Here is a 23,603-nt window from a genome sequence, read left to right as displayed (position 1 = left end):
TTGGACGTAATTCGAAAATACCCATCGATTTCTTACTTGGATCCTTAGACAGTGATGATGTCGATCAGATGTCTACCGATGAATGGATCAGACCGACTAAAGTATACGTTCGATAAAGGCAGTGTCCGTACATCCATGATGGCAGAATACATAAAGTCCAACAACGACAGTAAAGCATTCGAACCTGATTTAAATATTGATGATAAAGTGTATGTTTGAAACCCGCGGCAGAAAAAAAATCCAGGATTCATGGGGCTCTACTGCATATTGTTTTGGGAAAATTTCAGGAAATTTCCTAAGTGTTGTATCGGACAATGGCTGCCAGAAAACCTTATAAACTGCCGTGATGTCACCAAATGTGTTTCCTAGATGACAATATTACTTGTGTAAAAACTTTTCGTTATTATTATTGTATATATGTATTTTTTTTCTGGGGAGTATGTCTATTTGTTAATATTGTGTATTGGTTAAATATATATTTTTAATTTATCAAGACGCTAAATTTAGAGTTGGGGAGTACATGTATGTGGCAGAGTGATATTTATTAAAAAACATTTATCTCTACTTTTTTTCTTAAGAAATAGCTGAACCATTATTTACCATATGCCATATTTGCTAGTAGTCTATTCGAGGTTATTTCTTTCATTCATGAATTCTACTCATAAAATTTCATTGGCCAGCAAGTCTGTATCCCACAGGCTGGAGAGAATACTCGAAATCGGGTATTATCCGTCAAATCGCGTATAGTCCCCGATATCAGGGTATCGTTGAATCCGCGAAATCGGGTATCCCGTGCAACTTTCTGTAACAGCAAAAAATTTAAACAACGGCGCATAATGTCAGTTACTGTTACATGTACATCAGTATCTTGGGGATTTATTTTTATTGAATCCAATTTATGTGGCTGTTGACAAGTTTAAAATCACACGACAAACACTGCTGGGGTAGCACAGAAGACACGGTAGCGTCATTATTTTTCAATACAATTTCTAAAAATAAAAAATTACATGTTGTTTGTGTTTATTTCCCAATATATTATTCCGCAAGCTTAATTTCCTAACTCATGTATTATTCACAAAATGTAAAACTTTGTAGAAATTTAACGACTAACGCAGTGTTATGTTATTTTTACTTAGAAAAGTATGGCGCCCCTTTCACGTTAAATTAACATTATTCCTCAGTTGGTAAGTATTTCTCATCGATATAGAAAGCCGACGTTATCGTAAGGGGAAAATAAAATAAATGTTTTAAAAAAAAAAAAGGAACATATGGGAAAGGTCGAAAAATGATATAATATGAAACAAATTTTAATATGTACATGTACTTAAATAGATTTTTAAAATATATAAAGTGTTTAATTTCTAAAAACAAATAACTACATGTCGTTTGTGTTTATTTCCCAATAAATTATTCCTCAAGCTTAATTTCCTAATTCGCGCATTATTCAGAAAATGTAAAACTTTGAAGAAATTTAACGACTAACGCTGTCATATGTACGGAAGCCCATATAGGACCTATTAAAAAATATTTTTGAATTCGATATAACGAATTGTTGAATTTGTTATAACAAATTTAATTCGTTATAACAGTTTATTTGAATTCGTTATAACGAATTTAATCTGTTATAACAAATTTGTTGAATTCATTATAACGAATTCAAAAATTGGTTATAACGAATTAAATTCGTTAAAACAAATTCTGAAATTTGTTATAACAAATTAAATTCGTTTAAACGAATTCTAAAATTTGCTATAACAAATTGAATTCGTTTGAACGAATTCTAAAATTTGTTACAAGGAATTAAATTCGTTTAATCAAATTCAACAATCAGGGCCTGTAGAAAAATATATATGAATTCGATATAACGATTTGTCGAATTCGTTCTAACAAATTTAATTCGTTATAACAAATTAAAGAATACATTTTAACGAATTTAATTCGTTAAAATTAGAATTCGAATTTTTCAATTCGTTATAACGAATTCAACAAATTTATCATAACAGATTAAATTCGTTATAACGAATTCAAAGAAACTGTTATAACGAATTAAATTGGTTATAACAAATTTTACAATTCGTTATATCGAATTCAAAAATATTTTTTGATAGGTCCTAAATGGGCTTCCGTAGATATGTATTGATATATAGGTAAAGTAAAGATTATATAGTAAAATCATCAGTTCTCCCTATGATGTATGTATGCAGCGCAGTCCTGCAATTCCCGCGAGAAAAGAGGAGGCGCTAAGTTTTTAAGAAAACTAATTAATGTCAATTTAGCATGGAAAATTTCATTCAAAGACACATTCAATGTATTGCTTGCATTTTGATCGATGCAAGCGACGTTACTTTACCTGTATGTGTTTGTGTGGAAATTGAGAGCAAGAAGTCATGTTGAAAGGATTTTTTGGCTTGGGGGAGGGGGAGGGGGGGGGTCATATAAATAAAAAGTCCAATTCGGATTCATGTGCTAATTTTACATTCCCAATATAGAGCTAATATTCAAATATGAATTTCATATTAAAGTTTTCACATATCTTATTTTGTAAATAATTATGAACAAACTGAAATGGAACTTCGAATGTAATTCCTCATCGGATATTAAAATTTCATACAAATTGGAGCCACTTCCTTTTTTTATTATAATATTGGATAGACAGGGTAGATTTTCCCTTTTGAAGTATAGTTTACGGTTATCGCTTTATTATACCTCATTATAATATTTTACAAAACGCGTTGTTTCTAGACAGTACGTCACGCGACATGGAAATAAAACTTCATAACTCCCTGTCTTTTTTCTATTCTTTTCATCATTATATTTAGCTATTTTCAATACTTGTCGTACGTGGTAGAAAATCATAGGGTGCTATTTTAACCTCGTATTGGTTTGGTATATAAGCAATTACTGCATGAATGTATTGGAGATATGAAGAATTCTATTCACTCAAAAGGGCAATATAGGGAAAATGATTTTTATTAGTTGAACAGATCTTCCCCCTTTATCATGCAATGAATATATAACATTCAATGACGTTTAGACCAAACTCTGCAATGAAATTTTATATATATTTTTTAAATTACTTTGAAAGGGGGTGTCCCTTGGACACATGCATAACACATTCGAAGTCGTTTTTTTGCTTGTCTGAGATGGGCCGAGTAGTTGCGATCGGACAAGAAATAATTGAAAAATGAATTTTTCCCTAGTAATCAGTAATAACAACCCCCCGAAATCGCCGAAAAATGGTAAAATATTGCCGACTCAGCAAAATTAAACGATCAATAGTTATTTTCTCTCACAAGCTGTGTTGCTAAGAACATCATTGTCGTTGCTAAAACGTAGGAGGCATGTTGAATCCTAAGGAAATTTTAATATTTTTTTTTAAAATTACCTTTATTTGTCATTCTCTTTTTGTAAAGCATATGTACTGGTACATGTACATGTACAAGATATATATGAAAGGAATGCTATTCTGCAAATATGTATATATGTAAATGATAAAAAAAAAATCAACTCATGAAAATAGATTCGTGACCCCCCCCCCCCCCCCCCCCCGATGCAACGATACCCCGATTTCAGGAACTATACGCGATTTCACGGATAATACCCGATTTCGAGTATTCTCTCCAACCTGCCCCAGTGTAAATCTTATTTAACCGGTTTTTCTTCTATAAATATTGTTGCACTGGTCCATTCCTATCAGTGTTGGAAATTTAACTCTTTACAATTTACCAGCTGCCCGTTGTCACAACTAGAAAGGTAAATTTTTTGTCAATTTTTTTGTACGCAATTTATTTGAAATCCAAAAATAATCTTAATTATAATTTTTTTTTCATATTTCTGATAAGACCGTTTTTAAACTATTAAAGTTCTACTTCTGGGCTGAGTAAAGTTAAATTTTCTTATTTTTGAAGTGAAATAAAATATATTTGTCTTCAGAAAGAGTATATCGATATTATTTTCAAAGTTTACTAGTTTATTATTTGTATTTGAATATATTTGAGATCTGCCATAATTCCTTTTTCATTTACCTAATAAATTAATAAAACATGCATTCTTACTCCGCTTGGTTATAGTACAATAATTATTGTTATTATAGATTTTCTTTTTACAAAGGAGATTCAGTCATGCAGTACAGGTATTAAATATGAACATACAATGTTTATAAGTAGTCATGTAATGTAAGCTTTTAAAGGAGCTGGGACACAGATTTGAAGCTCATATTTTCTAGAATTTTCTAAACAATATCATTACTTATATGTTGCTAGAGCATTTCACACCGAAATATATTTAAAGCGTTTTAAGAAAATTTTTTTAATCTTGAAATTATTAAAACTACAATTTTCGGGACGCTTTAGATTGACATATGTCCTTGCACTTTCACAAAGTAAACTTTATCCTTAATACTTAAGAGAAGTAGAAACTTTGTTGTATATTAATGAAAAAAAATGTAAACTATAATCCAGAAAGTTCAGAGTAGAAATGCGAGAAAGCAAAACCAACTCATGTGTATTATCAGTCCGTGTTCAGTGAGGTGTGCTGACTTAACAAAATGAACACACCCGGTAAAACGTTAACACTAACAATAACAGAGCTCTTGCCCTGTTTACAATCACAGGTGTTTGACGTGATGTTATGAAGAATGTCGTTGTCATTGAATTCTTAGAATATGTTCATGTACGTTCAAATCATTAAACTGAAATTATTTTTTAAAATAAAAATAGACATTAATTTTAAATTGTAAACAATGCAACTGTGTCCAGGCCCCTTTAAAAACAAGATCTAAATACTTGCAGGGGGTGATAGTGATGATACAAAAAATTAAATGCAAAATTGCAGTAACAAAAGATAAATGCACAATTGCAAGCTTAAACGTTTACTCTCTCTCTCTCTCTCTCTCTCTGTTCGCATGCTCTTGGGTTTAGTCAATGATCTTCATTCTGTGGTTTTCTGTAACCTGGTATTCTGGAAAATAGTTCCTGGCCATGTTGATCGAGTTAAAATTTAGGTGTTACTCCATGAGGATTGTACACAACACCTGCTGTGTGCTGTCTCTTTCCTAAGAAAATTATAATTTAGAACATTATCAATTTGAAAAAGAGATGACTATGAGACGCACACTATGATTTCAGTTTGCGCTCTCAGAACCTATTTTTCAGATCTAGAGGAATTCAAGTAATATTTTGTGTAGGGTCGGTAGGCATTGATATTAATTATATTGATCAGCATCACATATGTTCGTATATACAATAAAATATGAAGTAAAACCAAACCGCCAGACCTAGTTATGAAATTTATAGGCCCATTCATAAAATAACATTCATTTTAGCTACATGAATATTCATTGCTCTTTCTGACAAATAAATATGACTGTAATGAAACCCTTATCATAATCCAAAGATAAAGATTATCGAAATTTTACTATTTGAATCTTAAATATCGGAGTAATACTGTAGTAAGCTCTACCACTGCATTTTGACAATATATGACAATGTAAAATGAATGAAAAACATGATAATTTTGAATATAAAAATTTTCCTTTTTTGAAATCTGACCATTCATTACAATCTAAACACAGTGGGGTTCTTTCTCTGTCAACCTTCAAGCATTGTATGTAACCTGTACGAAGATAAATAGACAAAAAGAATTTTAAAATGTCGGCAACTTTGTTGTTAGCACCGATCATTGTCTTGACCTTTTGATACTTTAAAAGATTATGTAAAGTTCCAGATCATCTGTCAAAAATAAAAAAAAAGGCCGGAAAGTGTAAATTATCCCTATTTAGAAAGCAGTATGGAGGAAAAGAACTTCAAATTATTTCATTTTACCACAGTCTAAACTCATTTTATTGTTCAAATTTGGTTTCAAATCGGCAAGATTCTTTCAGGAATAAACAGAAGTAAAATATGGTTAAGATATAAAAACAACAATGGCGTCCGAAAAAGACCGAATCCTGGCGTTAAATGCAATCATCCTTTTTGAAGACAACAGGGAAAAGAAAGACCAGACACTTCTTAGAAATTGGCTTCAATCTTTCGTTCAGGTGCACAAAAATTCAACGAATAAAACTTTGTTGTCCTAAAGTGAAATGCCATCTTCCGTTCTAACTGATTGATTTTAAATGCTTATCAAATGATATTACATGAATCATGATACTGAAATTACCAAGTCAACAAATACTTACTGTAACAAAAGATAGCGATGACGACACACGCAATAATGGCAATTACAACGACGATAGGACCGATGATCACGCTGAAATAAAAACGAAAGAAAATGATAATTTTATCAATTTGAAAACATTTTTCGTTGTATTTGTACAATATTTAGAAAAAAAAACCCATATTTTTTAGTGGGATACAATTCTGGTTTAGTTCTTAAGGAGATATACTTATGCCACTAGATCGTATCATTTTAAACCTTGAGTTATTGCCAACCGTCTCAAAATTAGTCAAAGGCACATCTCCTGGAAATGCTTTAGTAGCAATTGCAAAGGGCAAGGATTCGGCGCCTATAAATAGCTGGAAACAGTACCTACAGGATGGACACACTGGCTCTCCGGTCTAGGGGATTGAACTAAGCGCTAACAACCATAGCTCCTAAAAAATCATTTTTTTTAAAACATTTGATAGACATCATCACGAGTTTCTCCGTCAATATCAGATGAAGCGTTGGAAATAGTAACATCGTAAAAGGAGTAAAACGAGCCTATCAAGGCTTTGTAATGTCATTGAAATTTTTCTTCATAGCCGTAATGAGTCATGATGAATATTTAATCTGACTTACCAACAAGCATCGGATTTAAAGCAATCGAGAACCCAGACTTTGTATAGATTGCATTACATTTTGTCGCACACAAATCATGAGATTTCATACAAAAAGTCACACCTATTTTCTGGTATCAAGTCTAATATCATAAAATACATTTTACGAGATATTATGGATATACTATTAATTGAACAGTGCATGTAAATCAGATGACCATACTCCTGTATGATAATTACAGTGTTTTAGTGACAATTAATTACAAAAACAAAAACATCTTGTTTTATCTGTATTCAAATGAAGTGCTCTTTGTAATTGCTAACTGAATAAATAATACTTTTCCCCACTCTTAAGGTTAAACTTGATAAAAAAGAGACGCCAATCTCATGTCCTAGAATAATATAACTGTCTTTTCTCTTTACAGTCCCTGAATCCTAGCCCTCTTTATGTCAGATACAATGTTATACATGTATGTATAATGTGTTACTATTGCAAATGTTTAGCTACAACAAAGATCAATTAAATTTCAAATTTAAGTTAATTTTTGGGTCAAATACAGATTTTCTATTCAAAAATGCATTTTTAAAAAATTCCTGCATATTCTAGCCTCACCCTCGAGTTATCTTTTAAAAATTGATATAGAATTCATTTTTTTGCAAAAAAAAAAAAAAAAAAGGACGATTCATACCCTATACTGAGACAAGAAGAGCCTCCGGTACACATATAACCAGGAGGGCAGCACCACACAGTTCCGGTACAACATTTGTAGTTTGGGTCTGTACAATCACTGTCACTGGTACAAGTCCCATCCGGGTTGGATGCTGAAGTAAAAAATCCAATTAAATTAAAAAAAGGCTATTAAGATCGGCACCGTATACACTCTGCGCAAGATGATCGACATAACTCAGCTTACACAAAGTGTATTCGGCGCAGATCTAGGAAGATTTTGAGGAGACTGGCAGGAAATTCAGTTGTATACAAAACAATACAAATGTTCCTCTGTATTTTACAAGGGTTCTTTCTCCTCTTATTGAAGTTCAATGAATGTTGAAATCTAATTTTGAATAAGATCTGTTGTCAAATTGAAATCAATGTATATGTGTCTCGAAAAATCATTTTGTCATTTTATAATTTTATCATACATAAAATATTAATGTTATAGAAATATATATAAAATAAATAATGTGTGTGTCTGTGTGTCTCTGTGAGGGTGTGTGTCAGTGTGTGAAGAGGATTGAGCTCAACTCTTATCGAGTCCTTAACGTTTATGATACAAACTGCAGAAAAGACCGTTTCCTTCGTCAAACCTTAGTATTAAAAGGTAAAAATTACATGTCCTCGGGATGAGATTTTTTTAAAAAAAAAAAAATTAGTCTCGTACATGTTGCACTAGGCTCTGATATGAAGCATGTTCATAATCCCCACTGCATTGGTTGAAATCAGTATTAAGGGTCTAAATTGACTGCTTTTTAAGCAGACGACATCGCAATATTAAAAACAATTAGCTGTTATAGTTTTTTTAAATGACGAATTCATGCAAATCACTCAACAATAAATGGTATTAATTCTGATTGTAACATGTACTGGAAATCTTAAATTTGTTTTAGCTCAAAAGTCCATTGAAACAATAAAAAATTGGAGCAGAGCAAACAAGAACCTCTAAAAACATCTGAAGTGGGATCAGGTGCCATAGATGAGTAAGCATCCCCTGTCGAAGGGTCACACCCGCCGTGTGCGCCTTGTCATGATCGGGAAAACGGAAAAAATCCGTAGACAATTCAGGGTGTAAATAATGGCCTAACAATTTGTATGGGAAAACGTCAGTCAACAATCGATTTAATGGTAGATTGTATTTGCTGACAAGATCATTGTATCGACCATAGAGTTTGTGAAATGCTGACTTTAAAAGAGACTGTTGATATCCTTGTTTCATCAACTTGTTTGTCAGTAACTTACCTCGTTTTAGAAATTGTTCGCACATAGAGCATGCTCTTGCGTAAGGAATCAACTGGTAGACATAGCTCGATATACAGGTGATAAGGGTATATTGCTACATAAATAAGGGAAGTTGTCGATAGAAAAGTTGAGTCATCATGTGTATCATAAAGTTTTGTTGTTACGTTTCCATTAACGTTCTTTTCCAGTAAAATATCTTAATATGAAGCAGATGTGTCAGATTCTGCATATTTATTATATTTTTTAGGCTAACGGCCCTCTGGCTGATATTGGTTCCTCGTGCTGATACAGGGTGTGACATAGAATAAGGTATGTATTATTTACGTATTTTTCTTAAGGAATACGGGCAAGGACCTGTATACCATGATTATTTCCAAGAAAGATTTTGTTTATCGCTAATATTAAAGGAGTGCCCTTTACAAGATTAAATGTTTCTTTTGTCCTATGTGCTGTACAGATTTCCTGTACGACTTGAACAGTAAATAATTGTATTACAGATGGATCTGAGGAAACTTCCTTAAAAAGTTGTCAATCCCGACAGGAAATAGTCCTGAAGCACTTATATGAAATGTTCTATATTAATGCGGATTTTCAATTCAATAATTAGAAAGTGAAATAAGAAATACATTGTAGATAGAGTACACGATCAATATATACTGGTCCCAGCTGACAATTGACTTCGTTTGTAAGGTTCAGTATTAATTTATATTTTCGAGGAGCTTGCATTTAATTCTACAATTCGTAATCCAATTTATATTCATAGTTCCCATTCTAGGGAGGAAAGTCTTCATAATCATATGTCAGTCCAAACTATCAAGTATTCCAAACTACTAAAAAACCAAACTTCATAAAATTCTTACAAAGAAAGATACACAGTAGGTTCTTAAAAATTCTCTTCGAACTCCTCACGAAAACATTAGTTGAGAAATTTTGGAAGTACTTTACAACAACGTATTTGAGAACTGTTGTAAATCAGATGTAGATACTTCAAAATCCCAAGAAACTTTTAGAAAAATTTGAAAGCATAAAATTTTACCCAAATTAGTAGCATCAAAACGTACGACTTTTTACAACTATTCCCCATTATAAATTAAAGACCCGACTTTTTGACATAATATGCAATTGCTTCTTCTTCTTAAAAAAAAAATGAATGAATAAATTAATAAATAAAATTCGTTAATTTGCATATCTAATATATAGTCATCTGCAACTTATTTTGGTAAAAACCATTCTGATCCTACAAACAATTATTCCGATAAATATTTATTTTCATTCCCACGTCATGTTGATTTAATATATTCCATTGCACTCGACAGTCTGGCACATCAGTGTGTCATATTTGGATGTTTCAAGAGAGAAAAATATTCACGGAAAACTAACAACTAGACTTTTTACTAGACTTTTTGATGAGCGTGATCAACTTTTTCTCTATCGTCAACTTCCATTATTTATTTAGCAAAGGAATGTACTTTTATCTCTTACATATGGAGTTTATGGCTCCCAGCTGATTAGATACACAAAAGCATGTTCTACGTACGAACATTTTTTTTAAACGATACAATTTATTGACTAAAAGGTTCGAAATTTGAAAAAAAAAAATCAATCACTGTTTTTGTGCAGAAAAGTTTGACTAAATTTATGGAAGTAAAACCCAATGAATTCTACGTTTATCTATGATACTCTAGTAGATGCACATTTCGTTCAATGTGCATAAATATTGATGAATACAAGTTTATTTAAAAAAATTGCTAGGAAATATGTAACTGCGCTTAAGATAATAACTTAAATTTGATTGAATTTAACCGATGGCTAATTCTAATTTTTTTTTCTCTAAGAGATCATTTTAAAACTGGGAAAAATCCTAAATATTTTTTTTAACATTTCGAATTTTAAGTATACCTACTTACCAAGTGTAATACCAGATATACATGTAAGAACAAGCAATGAATATCTTAACATGTCCAATCTAGCTTTGTAAACACTGTTCATTGAAAGTATAATTAATTCGCAGTAAGTGGTAGTTTATATATTGTAAGTTGACTTCCGACACAGAACTATCCTTATTTTTATTTGCGTCATTGTATCTAAATTTATTATACTTTAAGTTGCAAATCTTTTCAGTGAGAAGAAAACGTTGCATTGAAGGAAAAAAGTATAAAGAAATTTTTATATTTGTTGTCGTTATTTCGATGATTGTGGAACAAACACAATTAAACTGAATTTTTAACAAGACCATTTGCAAGTGCGGGAACAGTATAAATTGTAATTATGTATTCCTAACATCTTGAAAATTATATTGCACTTTACATGCATGAATAAGATAAAGGCTCTTGTTATTAGTTAAAATACTGGGCTATAATCGTTTGCACAACTTAAAAAAAGTGTGTTACCATCGATAAGCGACGCGGAAGAGCCATCGAATCTGACCATCAATAATCATTACAAAAGTAAGTTTAGAAGTGATCATCAACCCGAAAGACACTCGGCCAAAGGAAAATCAGAATTTCTTTTCAAATGAAGCTGACACAAAAGATGTCAGTAAAATTTAAAACTTGAGTGCTAGCAAATTAAAGGGTTTGGGCTAATAATTATATCGAGAATGTAGTGTTGTAAGTGGTGAGCGATAACCACTTCATTCCTTAAAGGAATGGCTGCATAAATCTTTTCAGAATGATGAAGAGTTGAACGGGTCGTGAATTAGCTATGTAGCTTGATATAACTTATCGAGACAGCTTTTTCTTAAATGAGCAATATAAAGTATTAAAAGTCGCGTTTGGTTATGCGCTCATTTTCAATGAGGAAATATTTTGAAAATCTGTATGAAAAAAAATAGCTTTTCAAAATGTGTTTCCTTCTGAGCATTTGCGATCAAAGTTCTTGAAGTTTTGGGACTAAATGTGACAAAACAGTTATTTCGTGATTTAGATTAGAAGGAAGGCCAACTCTGGTTAACAAATTGATTCATAGTTAATTATTAATAATAATTCGGCACAATGTGAAGTAATCATACTTATCCATACCCAACAGCGCACAAGGTGGTGTACAGTTACACAAACAATGGAATTATTTTTGCTAGAATGTGTTTAAAAACAACACTGTTTAATCGCTGACTTGATTTTTTTGATAGTCCATATTGTACAAATATAAAAGGGTACATACTTACGACTCTTTGTGATTTCATTATAAAGCATGATTGTGAAAACTGCATTCAAGTAGCTTGGTCGATGCATTTGGAATGCCCTGTAAAAGCCTTAAAGCTAATTCAAGCTATGTTTTAGCAATTCAAGAGACTGTGCTATATCTGTTAAACATATTTTACTATGTTAATTATCTCCACCCTTCAAATGTTATCACTGATGCCACCTATGCAGATTCTATAACCATATATTGTATCTTATCTCTTTTAAAATATATATCACAGATACAATAGGGTTGATTTAAAGAAACTTAAGGATACTTTACACTTCGTCGCCCGCGTGGCGCAGTGGTTAGAGCGTCTGCTCTAGAGTCGCGGAGTAAGGAGTTGATCCTTACGTCGCGGGTTCGAATCCCACTGTGGGACGTGGAGACAGGTCTTTCGGATGAGACCGTATAAACCGAGGTCCCGTGTCGCAGTAGGTGCTGGCACGAAAAAGATCCCTCACTGCTCAATGGCCGTAAGTGCCGAGTATAGGACAAAATTTGCAGCTCTCCACCGGCAAGTGGTGGCGTCTCCATATGAGTGAAAAATTCTCGAGAGGGACGCTAAACAACATACATACATACTTTACACTTCACTTTATGGAACTCAGATATCGGCTGCAAACTGACCGGTAATATTGTTGTAATATTAAGTATTTTAAAAATCCTACAGTGTTCACTGGCATAAAATCCAAACCTAAAGGTTTTTTTTCCCATGGTGGTGGACTTCTAAGATCAGTTTGATTAAACTACGCATCCAAAAGTTAAGAAAGAGTCCTCAGTGCATAAAACTTTTTACATTAATAATTTAAAAAAAAATGAAAATGATAAAACTTCAAGTACAACAGGGGTGCATTTCTTTTTACAAAAATTTTGCCAGATTGATGAAATGTAATTTCCAATTTAAAGAAATTGTTTCCTGTCAGGAACTGCCTTTCGTCAGACAAAGAAATTGCCTTAATTCTTTAAAAGTTTTCCTCTTTACTCACGAGCAGAAAGAATGCATAGTAATAACAGACAATTCTTAAAGAATGATTGATTTGTGTTGTTTTACGTCCCATTCGAGAATTTCTTTTAATATAGAGACGTCACCAAGTACGGTGAACAGCTTCAAATGCAGATATACTCTGAATTCAGGGCCTTTGAGCAGTGATGGTTCTTTATTATGCCAAGACGTACAGGAACACGGTACCTCGGTTTTTAAGGTCTCATCCGAAAGACCCGTTGTGCCGGGCTCTTGACGAAGGATCAGACACTGCCGATGTTTACGGGCCAAAAAATAAATATAAATTGTGAAACCTTCTTGCACATATACAGGATACCATCAATCATATTTCAAAAGATGAGTTGGCTACTGCGAAAAATGTAAGAGGATTTCTGGGAAGCAGAATCGTTTTTATAAACGCCTATTTTGACACTTTATTGACCCCAAAGAAAAATTAAAAACCCTCATTGCATATATACAAGGCATCACCAATCATCTTCTAAAATACGATTTGGTTACTGAGTAGATGTGAGAGGAGTTGTGAGAACGAGTTTATTTTTTAGGAAAAAAAAAGTTTTCAACACCCAATTTCCCCATGGGGAAAACGAAAATGTGCATTATTGGACATCTAAAAACATTCCATCATACCATCATCTAAAAACATCTTCCAAAAGATGATTTGCCTATTTCGTAAGATATAATAAAAGTTCTAGGAACCAGGCTTTGTAGAAAACGTTTTTGAACCTCAAATGGTTCCCAGGATGAGAATGAAAACTCTTTAATCTTGTTGCACGTCTATATGACATGACACTACCAATCATCTTTCAAAAAATGGTTTGGTTACTTTTCAAAATGTTCGAAGAGTTTGAAGAAGAAAGTGTGACAGACGGACGAACGGAGCGATCAAGATAACAATACATGTATACACGAACTTTGTTTTTGAAAGTTCGGGTATAATTGACATATTGAATGTACAGATTTCCGAAATAACATCTTTTGTAATACTAACATACATGTATATTTGATCTGCTTACGTAAAAATAGAAAATGGAATTATGGTTAATTGGGTAACTCGAATGATTATCAGCTTAAATGTTTAACATTTCCAATGAAGTCAAAGTTATTTTGACTTGTTTTTAATACAGTAACTGTATTGTTTTTTTACAATATGTCGAGTGTTTCTTCTATTGAAAAGAATTTGGTAGAGAAAAGTTTGAGTTATATGTTATAAATTCTCATTATACATAAAATATAATTAAGATTAAAATCAGTTATACAACTGATATTTGAGTCTCCAAAGCAACAAACTCATCGAGGAAAAGTAAACACATGCAAAGAAATAATTCAACGACTCAAATAGAAATGTTTACTATGGATAAACTTTTACATGCATTTTAGGTGATAATATTAACTTAAAGAGTATATATGAAGGTAATAATTTAAAGAACTCCAAAACGAGAGATAAATACAGTAAAATCACATTTTTTCGTGGGGTCAATTTTTTTGTGGTTTGATGAAAAAATATGGGTTCATGGGGATTTGATTTCGTGGATGAAGAATTGTTGAATAGTAATGAATGTCAAACATTACATTTTGTGGTAAACATAAATTCATGGGTCTCTTCATACCTCGAAAACAACGAAAATTAAACCCCCATGAAAATTTGTGCTTTCACAGTATTGAAGTATTTCAACCTAAAGAAAACAAAATTTAAACACATGCACACACACACACACACAAAATTAAAAAAAAAACAATAACGTAAGATAAGGTCTCTCTCTCTCTCTCTCTCTCTCTCTGTGCAATCTTAAAACTCTTCTAGACCTATAGTTCCCCTTAAGCAACTAGAGGTTCCTGTACAGACATAACCAGGAGGACAGCACCATATAGTTCCGGTACAGCATGTGAAATTTGAAAGTACACAATCACTATGCTTGTCACACGTCTGGGTTAAGTGCTAGAGAAAGAAAAACAAACAATTATATACATGTAGGTTTGATAGTAATTTTAATTATACCCACACTTTCTACAGAACGTTCAAGTATATTGTTGTTATCTGGTCCGTCCGTCCAGCTGTCCGTCCGTCTGTAACACATCTTCTTTCTAAAAATATATCTACAGTTTAAACATCTGTTCCTTTGGATGAAACAGTGCCATAAACACATAAGTCCCGAGTCGCAGTGGGTGCTAGCCCGAAAAAGATCCTTCATTGCTCAAAGGCCCTAAGTGCCGAGTACAGCTCTAAATCTGCAGCCCTACAACGGCAAGTGTTGGCGTTTCAATATGAGTGAAAAATTCTCGTAGGGGCGTTGAATAAACAAAGTCAACAAATCTATTGGAATATAATTGGTGGTCCCCGGTACTTGCATTATTTTTTTTTCAATTTTTCATTTTCACATGGGAAGCAAATGGGGTTAAAAAGAGACGTTTTTCTTACAAAAACCTGGTTCCTTGAACTCCTCCTACATTTTTTGTAGTAGCCCATCCATATTTTGGAATTGAATTGAGAGTGTCCTGTATATGTTCCAAAGGTTTTGGATTATCTTTTTTTTTTTTTCAACCTTGGGACCGGCAATTCGAGGTAGAATTTTTTTCTACAAAAAGCCGGTTCCCTGATCTCCTCTTATATATTTTGCAGTAGCTAAATTGTCTTTTGAAATATGATTGCTGGTGTCCTATAACTGTACATTGAGGTGTATTCTCATCGGGGGGGGGGGGGGGAGGATGGGGTACAAGAAAATGACGGTTCTAGTTTTTTTTTTAAACAACAAACTAGTTTTCTGAAGTCCTCTTACATTTTTTGCAGTAGGCCATTCATACTTTGAAAGAAGCATTGCTGACAAATGGGAAGTGGGGTTAAAATTCACAATTTTTTTTTTTACACTTATGGCCAGAATTTAATACTGATATCATTTTCGAAGTTGTATTTTGGCAAAAATCTTTAAAGTGATCAATATCGCTATGCACTAAAATAATTATATCCACTTTGATGACAAACATTTAAGTGACATCCATCTGCATATGTTGAAAACGGCGACACTATATGTACTGAGATGAGTATTTTTTTCTCTTTGCAGATAGAGCGACAAAGTCTACCTTATTTGTACAAATTGGCTACTATATATGCTGCAAGAATTAGCATAATTTGTTGATAAAAATATTAGCTGAAAATATTTTGAGAGAGAGAGAGAGAGAGAGAGAGAGAGAGAGAGAGAGAGAGAGTTTTATTTTTAGATAATTTAAATCAAACGTGTTGATTGCATCAATTCTCCCTCTTCGAAGTGCAACTTGTATTTTATTGCAGTTGCTACTGTGCGTAATAAAATATGTCTATGTGACAAAATAACTCTGTGTGATGTACACACCAATTACATTCACATAACTATGTTCAGTGATGGAAGGCACACATGTTCACCGCCGAAAATATGTACATGTATAGTTTTTCACAAGAAGATTTATTTTCTTTTTTAACATTTTAGGCAGACTTGTATCTTCTTACCTTCAGTAAAACCATGAATAAGAACAAGCAACACAAACTTCACCCTGACCATTCTCAGTTTTTAAATGTTGCTAAACGTTGTTCATTGAAAATTTTACAGTTTGTTTAATTTTGCAGTTAGTTGTAGTTTACATATTGCACACTAACTTCCGATACTGAACCATCCTTACTTATATTTACGTTTTATAATACTTTCTGTCCGACACGCCTTCAGTGAGGCGATGAAAAAATTGCATTAAAAGAGAGACAAAAGAGTTGATTAAAAATACTTATATATACGCACTTAAAAGTATACAAGTACAGATATATTTATGAATGCTTAAAGTGATCAGGTAATAGAAAGGTATAAATTGTAAAATATACCTCGACATCTTGAAGATCATATTGCACTTTAGATACATTGTACTTATATAAGATGAAAGATCTTGCGACCCTGTACCTTACTATGATCTATTTAATACAATATATACTTAAATACGACTTTTTGTGTTTCTTATAAACTTTTACATGTTCCGGAAGAATACTAGTATTATAAAAATAAAAATACATAAAGGGGGTAGAGTTCCCTTTTCCTGTAACCAAACAGATTGATAGAAATGTTCCTTCTCTTTTCAAAAGGGATATCTCCCGTTCTGAGTGAGAAGGTAGATTCCTGTATAGTAGAGGTCATGTAAAGAGTGACGCACTCGTAGTGGTTTATTTGTAACTGGAGAGAGAGAAGTTACCACTGATTACATAACGCATTTTTATAATATTTTAAATGTTACATGTATCAGAGTTTTTGGTAAGTAATTGGAACCTCTTAGTGGGTGGTACATACCGGCATATTAAACAATGAGAATGTGGGGTCCCAGGACATTTCATATTTCATAAATGAGTTGACAATTTCTACTCCGCGTGAGAAACAGCTTGATATCCAATTTTAGCACAATGTATCAGTGTCCATGACTATAAGGTTAAAACTCATCTATACATTTGATCCCCTCATGTCTTAGTGAAACACAATTGCAAGGTAAGGTAGAATTTAAACCTTTTAATTTTTTTTTCTTTCAGAGTAAATCCTGATTTTCTTTTGTCTCTTCTTTAAGAAGTTAAAGACGTGAATGATGTTGTCGTTAGCTTCCAAAAATATATTCTCCAATTTTCTCTTTATTTTCCTTTATGGCCTTTTCTTCTGCGATACAGTACATATTTTTGTTACCATTTAAAAGACATTAAAAAATAAAGGATAAATTTATTTGCAATCTAACAATCACTGAAAGAGAAAAAAATGCAGAATGGAAATCTAAGCTTCATTTACTTAACCTTTGGTGATAATTGATGAATCCCCCCCCCCCTTCTAGGAATTTTGAGTTGTTTTCATGTTTTTGGGGTTTTGTGATTGACTCCTTTTCAGAGTGATTATTATTTCTGAATTAATCATCTAGAAATCAAGGAATTTAGACTTTTCATACCTAACATACACGTAGTTAGCTGATACTTCTAATAAAGCTCATTTGCAAGTCTAACCATGGCTTCTAATCCATCTGTTCTCTCATGTTTTGTAATTTTGATGAAATACCTACGTTTACACACTTATCACTTTGAAACTGATCAACATGCATATTTTTTCAAACAGGAATAATTCATAGATAAATCTACTAATACTATTTTATAAAAAAAAAAAATCAAAACAACGAAATAAAACAAATATATCAACTCGATCAATTGAGTGTGTAATTGCAATATACAAAGCTTGATAAAATTGCTAATTCGAACATGGCCTATAGCTTTAAATCTTCTTTAAAGACCTCAATTAAAATGTACAATTCAATATATATATATATATATATATATATATATATATATATATATATATATATATATATATATATATATATATATATATATATAGAAAGCACAAAGAAATTCACATTTATAAGGATACCCACTTCCGCCCAAGCCCGGGGTTGAACTCTCGACCTACGGAATCTGTCTCCTAGCAGTACAGGAACAGCGCGCTAGACAGCTCGGCTATCTAGGCAAGTCATAAAACTTGCTTTCGATGCCGATGGAATTCTCCCGGTGCTGCTCTACACTAAACGGTCATTGAGAATGGAAGTGAGGTACAGTTATTTGGACATTAGTTTTATTAGAGGATCGTTACCAATACACGTTGTAATGAAATTAATTTTTATTTATAAAGCACATTTTACAACAACTCTTAAACTAACATAACTTCCCTAAGTGAAGAAATATTAATATAGAAAGCACAAAGAAATTCACATTTATAAGGATACCCACTTCCGCCCAAGCCCGGGGTTGAACTCTCGACCTACGGAATCTGTCTCCTAGCAGTACAGGAACAGCGCGCTAGACAGCTCGGCTATCTAGGCAAGTCATAAAACTTGCTTTCGATGCCGATGGAATTCTCCCGGTGCTGCTCTACGCTACACGGTCATTGAGAATGGAAGTAAGATACAGTTATTTGGACATTAGTTTTATTAGAGGATCGTTACCAATACACGTTGTAATGAAATTAATTTTTATTTATAAAGCACATTTTACAACAACTCTTAAACTAACATAACTTCCCTAAGTGAAGAAATATTAATATAGAAAGCACAAAGAAATTCACATTTATAAGGGTACCCACTTACGCCCAGCCCGGGGTTGAACTCCCGTAGGTTAGCGCCGCAAGAATTCCATCGGCATCGAAAGCAAGTTTTATGACTTGCCTAGATAGCCGAGCGGTCTAGCGCGCTGTTCCTGTACTGCTAGGAGACAGATTCCGTAGGTCGAGAGTTCAACCCCGGGCTGGGGCGAAAGTGGGTATCCTTATAAATGTGAATTTCTTTGTGCTTTCTATATATATATATATATATATATATATTAAATTGTACATTTTAATTGAGGTCTTTAAAGAAGATTTAAAGCTATAGGCCATGTTCGAATTAGCAATTTTATCAAGCTTTGTATATTGCAATTACACACTCAACTGATCGAGTTTATATATTTGTTTTATTTCGTTGTTTTGATTGTTTTTGATAAAATAGTATTAGAAGATTTATCTATGAATTGTAAAATGTGCTTATATATATATATATATATATATATATATATATATATATATATATATATATATATATATATATATATATATATATATATATATATATATATATATATATACTTGTCAAAATTTCTAAGTCCCCACTTAAAACATTTAAAAAAAATTCAAATCGCTTAAGATAAGTATTTGAAATTTATTGTACCGTCTGCTAGCCTAACAACCAACACAATTACACAAAGAAATAGGAATCGCGCTTGTGATAAGTGGACCGTAAACGAGTCTGCTTAAATTGAAAAACTTGTATTCGATTGATTTTTCAGTCCTGTTTTGAAACGTGCTCTATTTATAGTGTTCTCTATACTTTGTTACAAATGAAAAACAGAATAAAACTTCTGTAAAATGCCGCGTATGTCAGTGGAAGAACGTTCAAGAGCGGTCGGCATGGTTCATGCTGGGCGCAGTTTGCTAGAGGTTAGCTTTCTTTCAATATACCCACTAAATTTACTCACATTTTTGCATATTTTTTTTAAAAATAAAAGAACTCAATAAAAGAACAAAGTACGTTATTGGCTATATACGGCAAAGAAATTTTACGATTTTTCAACTACGGTTTTTTGTACAACTCTTTTATGTTTCGCTTACAATAAGATCAGAGCTAATGACAACTTGTATAAAAATGACGTAATATGCAATAGTGAGTCATAAAACCACGCAAAACACCAGCTGCTCACCGAAATCCGTTTATTTTTCATAGAAAATCAGTAAACTTTGATTAAATTAAGAGGCAGTCCACCGAAAAACCAGGCAATGGGTGGCACATCGCATGTCATGGATTTTAATTATTTTTTGCATGTAGACTTATTAAAGCAAGTGTTTACACATGACAACATTAAAAAAAATTTTGTGCTCCTCTAGTCCTATTTTTGGTAAATGCTTAATTTTAAGTGCAAAAAGGTCAACATAAGGGTAAAAAAAATTACTACGTTTTTATTTAAGAAATAAATAACAAGTTTAAAAACTTCAATGGGAATTGAAGTGGGTCGGTCACGTGATCAAATCCTGTGAAGGCCGAAGGCCCTCTCAGAAGATTTGATCACGTACCGACCCACTTCAATTCCCATTGAAGTTTTTAAACTTGTTATTTATTACTTATATATACATTTGAGACGGACAATCAAATGTAATCGAATATAAATATTGCACTAACTGTACGTCGTAGATTTTGACAAATTACGCTAGGTGTAAATCGGCTTGAAAAGCGGTTACGCTTCAAATTCATCTGGCAAAGGATTCTGTTTTGAAGGGAATATTCTGTGAAAGGCTACTTGTGATGAATTATAGTGAGCATATTGGTGTCTGGGAATTTTTGTATTCACGAGAACCCATATTCGATGTTAAAAAACACAAGAAGCACGTCCAATGTTTGATAATAAAAAGTTGGAGGAATTTCGGTCGGAAAGGGATGGATGGAGACACTTGTCCGGACCAGATGACTTGAAATCAAGTACAAAATTTGATTTAAAACATAAAATCTACGATTTCAGTCAGGCATATTTATTAATTTATGATGTTGACATGAAGACACTGGCGACAGCTTACATTGTTAAGACAACGTCACAACGATCTCGATGATGGAGGTGTGCCTACCGAACTTCCAAAGTGCAGTGTTTGTCAGCTGTTTGTGGCGTGATTGCATTACATTGATGTTTTTCAACAGATTTCAAATTTATTATGAGTAAAGTTTAATGAAAAAAAAATTAAAGCATTCAGAGGTCTGCGAGAAAAATAAGGGTAAACGTTGAGACTATGCAGCTCAGACATGAAACTTATCACGTAGTTTTCTATTCTGTGTGTAAAATCGATCAAGAACTGTATTAAATACTCGTTTACATTGTAAATAAAATGATTATTATTTTACTTACGTATTTTGTACATTTTTTATGCATGAAAAACATGCTATATTGATAAGTAAGTCTTTTTATGTAGATATTACTGCGCTGTGTGATTAGGTCACGTAATGACCTATGACCTTCGAAAAACTTCATACAGGTATGAAGATATTTGCTCTCTGCATGTTTATATAATAGAGAGATACCACAAATGTATATATTTTGTTTTATATGTAACAGATACTCAAAAGCTGGATGTGTCGATGAATATTATTTATAGCATAGACTCTTATCTTTTATTTTATTAATGAATAAGACTCCAATTTATACTTCTTTAGAAAAAATTATATGATCCAAATTTGAGTTAAGCAAGTAACTTTTTGAATTCAGTATCCAATTTTCATTACGTTATAAAACCCAATACATTACAAGGACAGATTTTTTTTCTTATGTTATTATGAATACAAAGTACAAACTTTTGAATCACTCAATAAAATCAGTGGGAACAGGTATATTGAAAGAAATAAAAGGAGTCAAATTTACCTTTTTTTTTATATATATATATAATTTTCCCAAACGAAACCGATCCCGACCGGAATTATATAAAGAAAAAAAATACTATAATTGTAATGTTAAATTTGGCTCTTTTGTTGTAATATGAGTAAAAACTTACTTGATTTATTTTTTAACATGTTATATAGGTGCCTTTAGTTTGATAAATTTGTTAATTTTGCATTATTTTCGATCGGATCGGGATCGGTTTTTACTGTAAATTTAGAAACATTTCCTAAATTTGGCTCTTCATTTTAATTTATCAGAAAAATTATTTCTTTTCAGTCAGTTAACTGTTTTTAAATGAGTGTAACCATAGATTCAAATTTATATACTATTTAAATTACTAATGTCTTTTACGTACATGAAGATTACATGTAAAACATCTGATTGCATTCTTAATAGATACTCGGTATTTTAAAAAAAGTATTTGTACATGCATTATGCAACAAATGAGAGCAGACAGCTTTCTAGCTTTATTATTTATCTTATTTCCAAGTAAAATTTCTTTTTTATATCCTCAGGAATTAAAGAGTAAATTCTATCAGTGGCGAAATTAAACTTGCCTAAATACAGGAAATATTTTTATGTGTACAGTCTCGACTTTATCCAAGTTTTTTCTTACCTATCATCTATAAAACCTTTTCCTCTTTTACAAAATTTGATTTTATATAAATAAGAAAATAAGTTCTTTCATATATAGTATCATTATTCAAGAGCCGATAAATCGCAAGCAAAAAGCAGTGGGGGGGGGGGGGTCATGACATCATTATTTTTAAAAATTGGTTTCATGAACGTGAAAACATTTTAGAATTGGTCAACATAGTCACATGTTAAACTCCATATTAAATGCGAGTGTGTGATTGTTTAAATCGCCAAATTAAAAAAATAAATAAGTAAAATAAAAAAAAAAAAGCGAAATGTTTCACTAAACCATCTTCCGTTTTAGTGCCAAATTAAAGTGGGGAGTTCAGCAGTAGTTTAACTAAATAAATATATTTTTATAACTTATTTTTCAGTTTTTTTTTTTCATTTTTAATCGTACTTCGGATTGTTTATTTTGATTTGACTGCATAGATAAATATATTTAAGTTTTTACAAATATCATGAAGTAAACATCTCAACTTCGTTGAATTAAGTGTTGCGTAAATCTAAAACATTCATCATTGATTCCCAATTTTATAAGAAATGTTCATGATAAACACTTCATTAATTATTTTTACGCATATCCTAGTAAATCAGTTAAAAAAAAATTAGTTCTCAGACATGTATAAAATTACTTATCAAAACGTCATCTAGCTGAGACGCCGCCCGTGTATAAAATACATTTTGATATTAAAATATTATTTAACATTTAGAATAATGCACTCTGAAGAGTAATTAAACAGAAAAAGAGAAATCATTTTTTTTTAATCCTTTTCTTTACACTTTTACGCAAAGAATTTACGAACTTCTCTGGAAACTTGTAACTATTTCATTGTGACGCAATATTAGTCAGGTATATGACGTCACTGATACATCAATGGAAACGTGGATTCAACCTGAATAATAGAGCCAATTTTAATCTAAATATTACGTCTGGAGGCGAAAATGAATTATATTTTGAAAATAAATTATTTAGTTTTTTGTTTAATTATTTTCTTTAGAGTATCGATTCTGAATATTTCACTAGGATTCCGATAAAAAGGTGTTGAGCAGATTTACCGATGCCACGGGAGATAACTCTTGCCT

The 23,603-nt window shown here is 32.1% G+C and overlaps 1 protein-coding gene across 1 annotated transcript; it reads right to left on the bottom strand.

The window, feature by feature from the left end:
- Window positions 1–3,971: 3,971 nt before the first annotated feature.
- LOC133174668 (uncharacterized) lies at window positions 3,972–10,686 on the bottom strand. The gene is made up of 4 exons (XM_061309759.1): window positions 10,623–10,686; window positions 7,448–7,580; window positions 6,179–6,249; window positions 3,972–5,053 (listed from the first exon to the last, which is right to left on the bottom strand). The coding sequence occupies exons 1-4, from the start codon at window positions 10,672–10,674 to the stop codon at window positions 4,992–4,994; spliced, it is 318 nt and encodes a 105-aa protein (XP_061165743.1). The 5' UTR covers window positions 10,675–10,686; the 3' UTR covers window positions 3,972–4,991.
- Window positions 10,687–23,603: the final 12,917 nt, after the last annotated feature.

This window comes from Saccostrea echinata, unplaced genomic scaffold, assembly GCF_033153115.1.
Source record: "Saccostrea echinata isolate AGI-Se365-2 ecotype Australia unplaced genomic scaffold, CSIRO_AGI_Sech_v1 ptg000058l, whole genome shotgun sequence".
NCBI classification, from domain to species: Eukaryota; Metazoa; Mollusca; class Bivalvia; order Ostreida; family Ostreidae; genus Saccostrea; species Saccostrea echinata.
Note: the sequence above shows the minus strand (reverse complement) of the source record. Positions and strands in the feature narration are given on the sequence as shown.

Bases quoted from the DNA above. Each gene is read 5' to 3' on its own strand.
- LOC133174668 (XM_061309759.1), bottom strand. From the start codon at position 10,674: ATGTTAAGATATTCATTGCTTGTTCTTACATGTATATCTGGTATTACA. The intron at 7,581-10,622 runs GTAAGTAGGTAT...TTTTTACTTCAG, and splicing joins TATATCTGGTATTACACTTG to CATCCAACCCGGATGGGACT. The intron at 6,250-7,447 runs GTATGAATCGTC...TTTTTATTTCAG, and splicing joins TCTTCTTGTCTCAGTATAGG to CGTGATCATCGGTCCTATCG.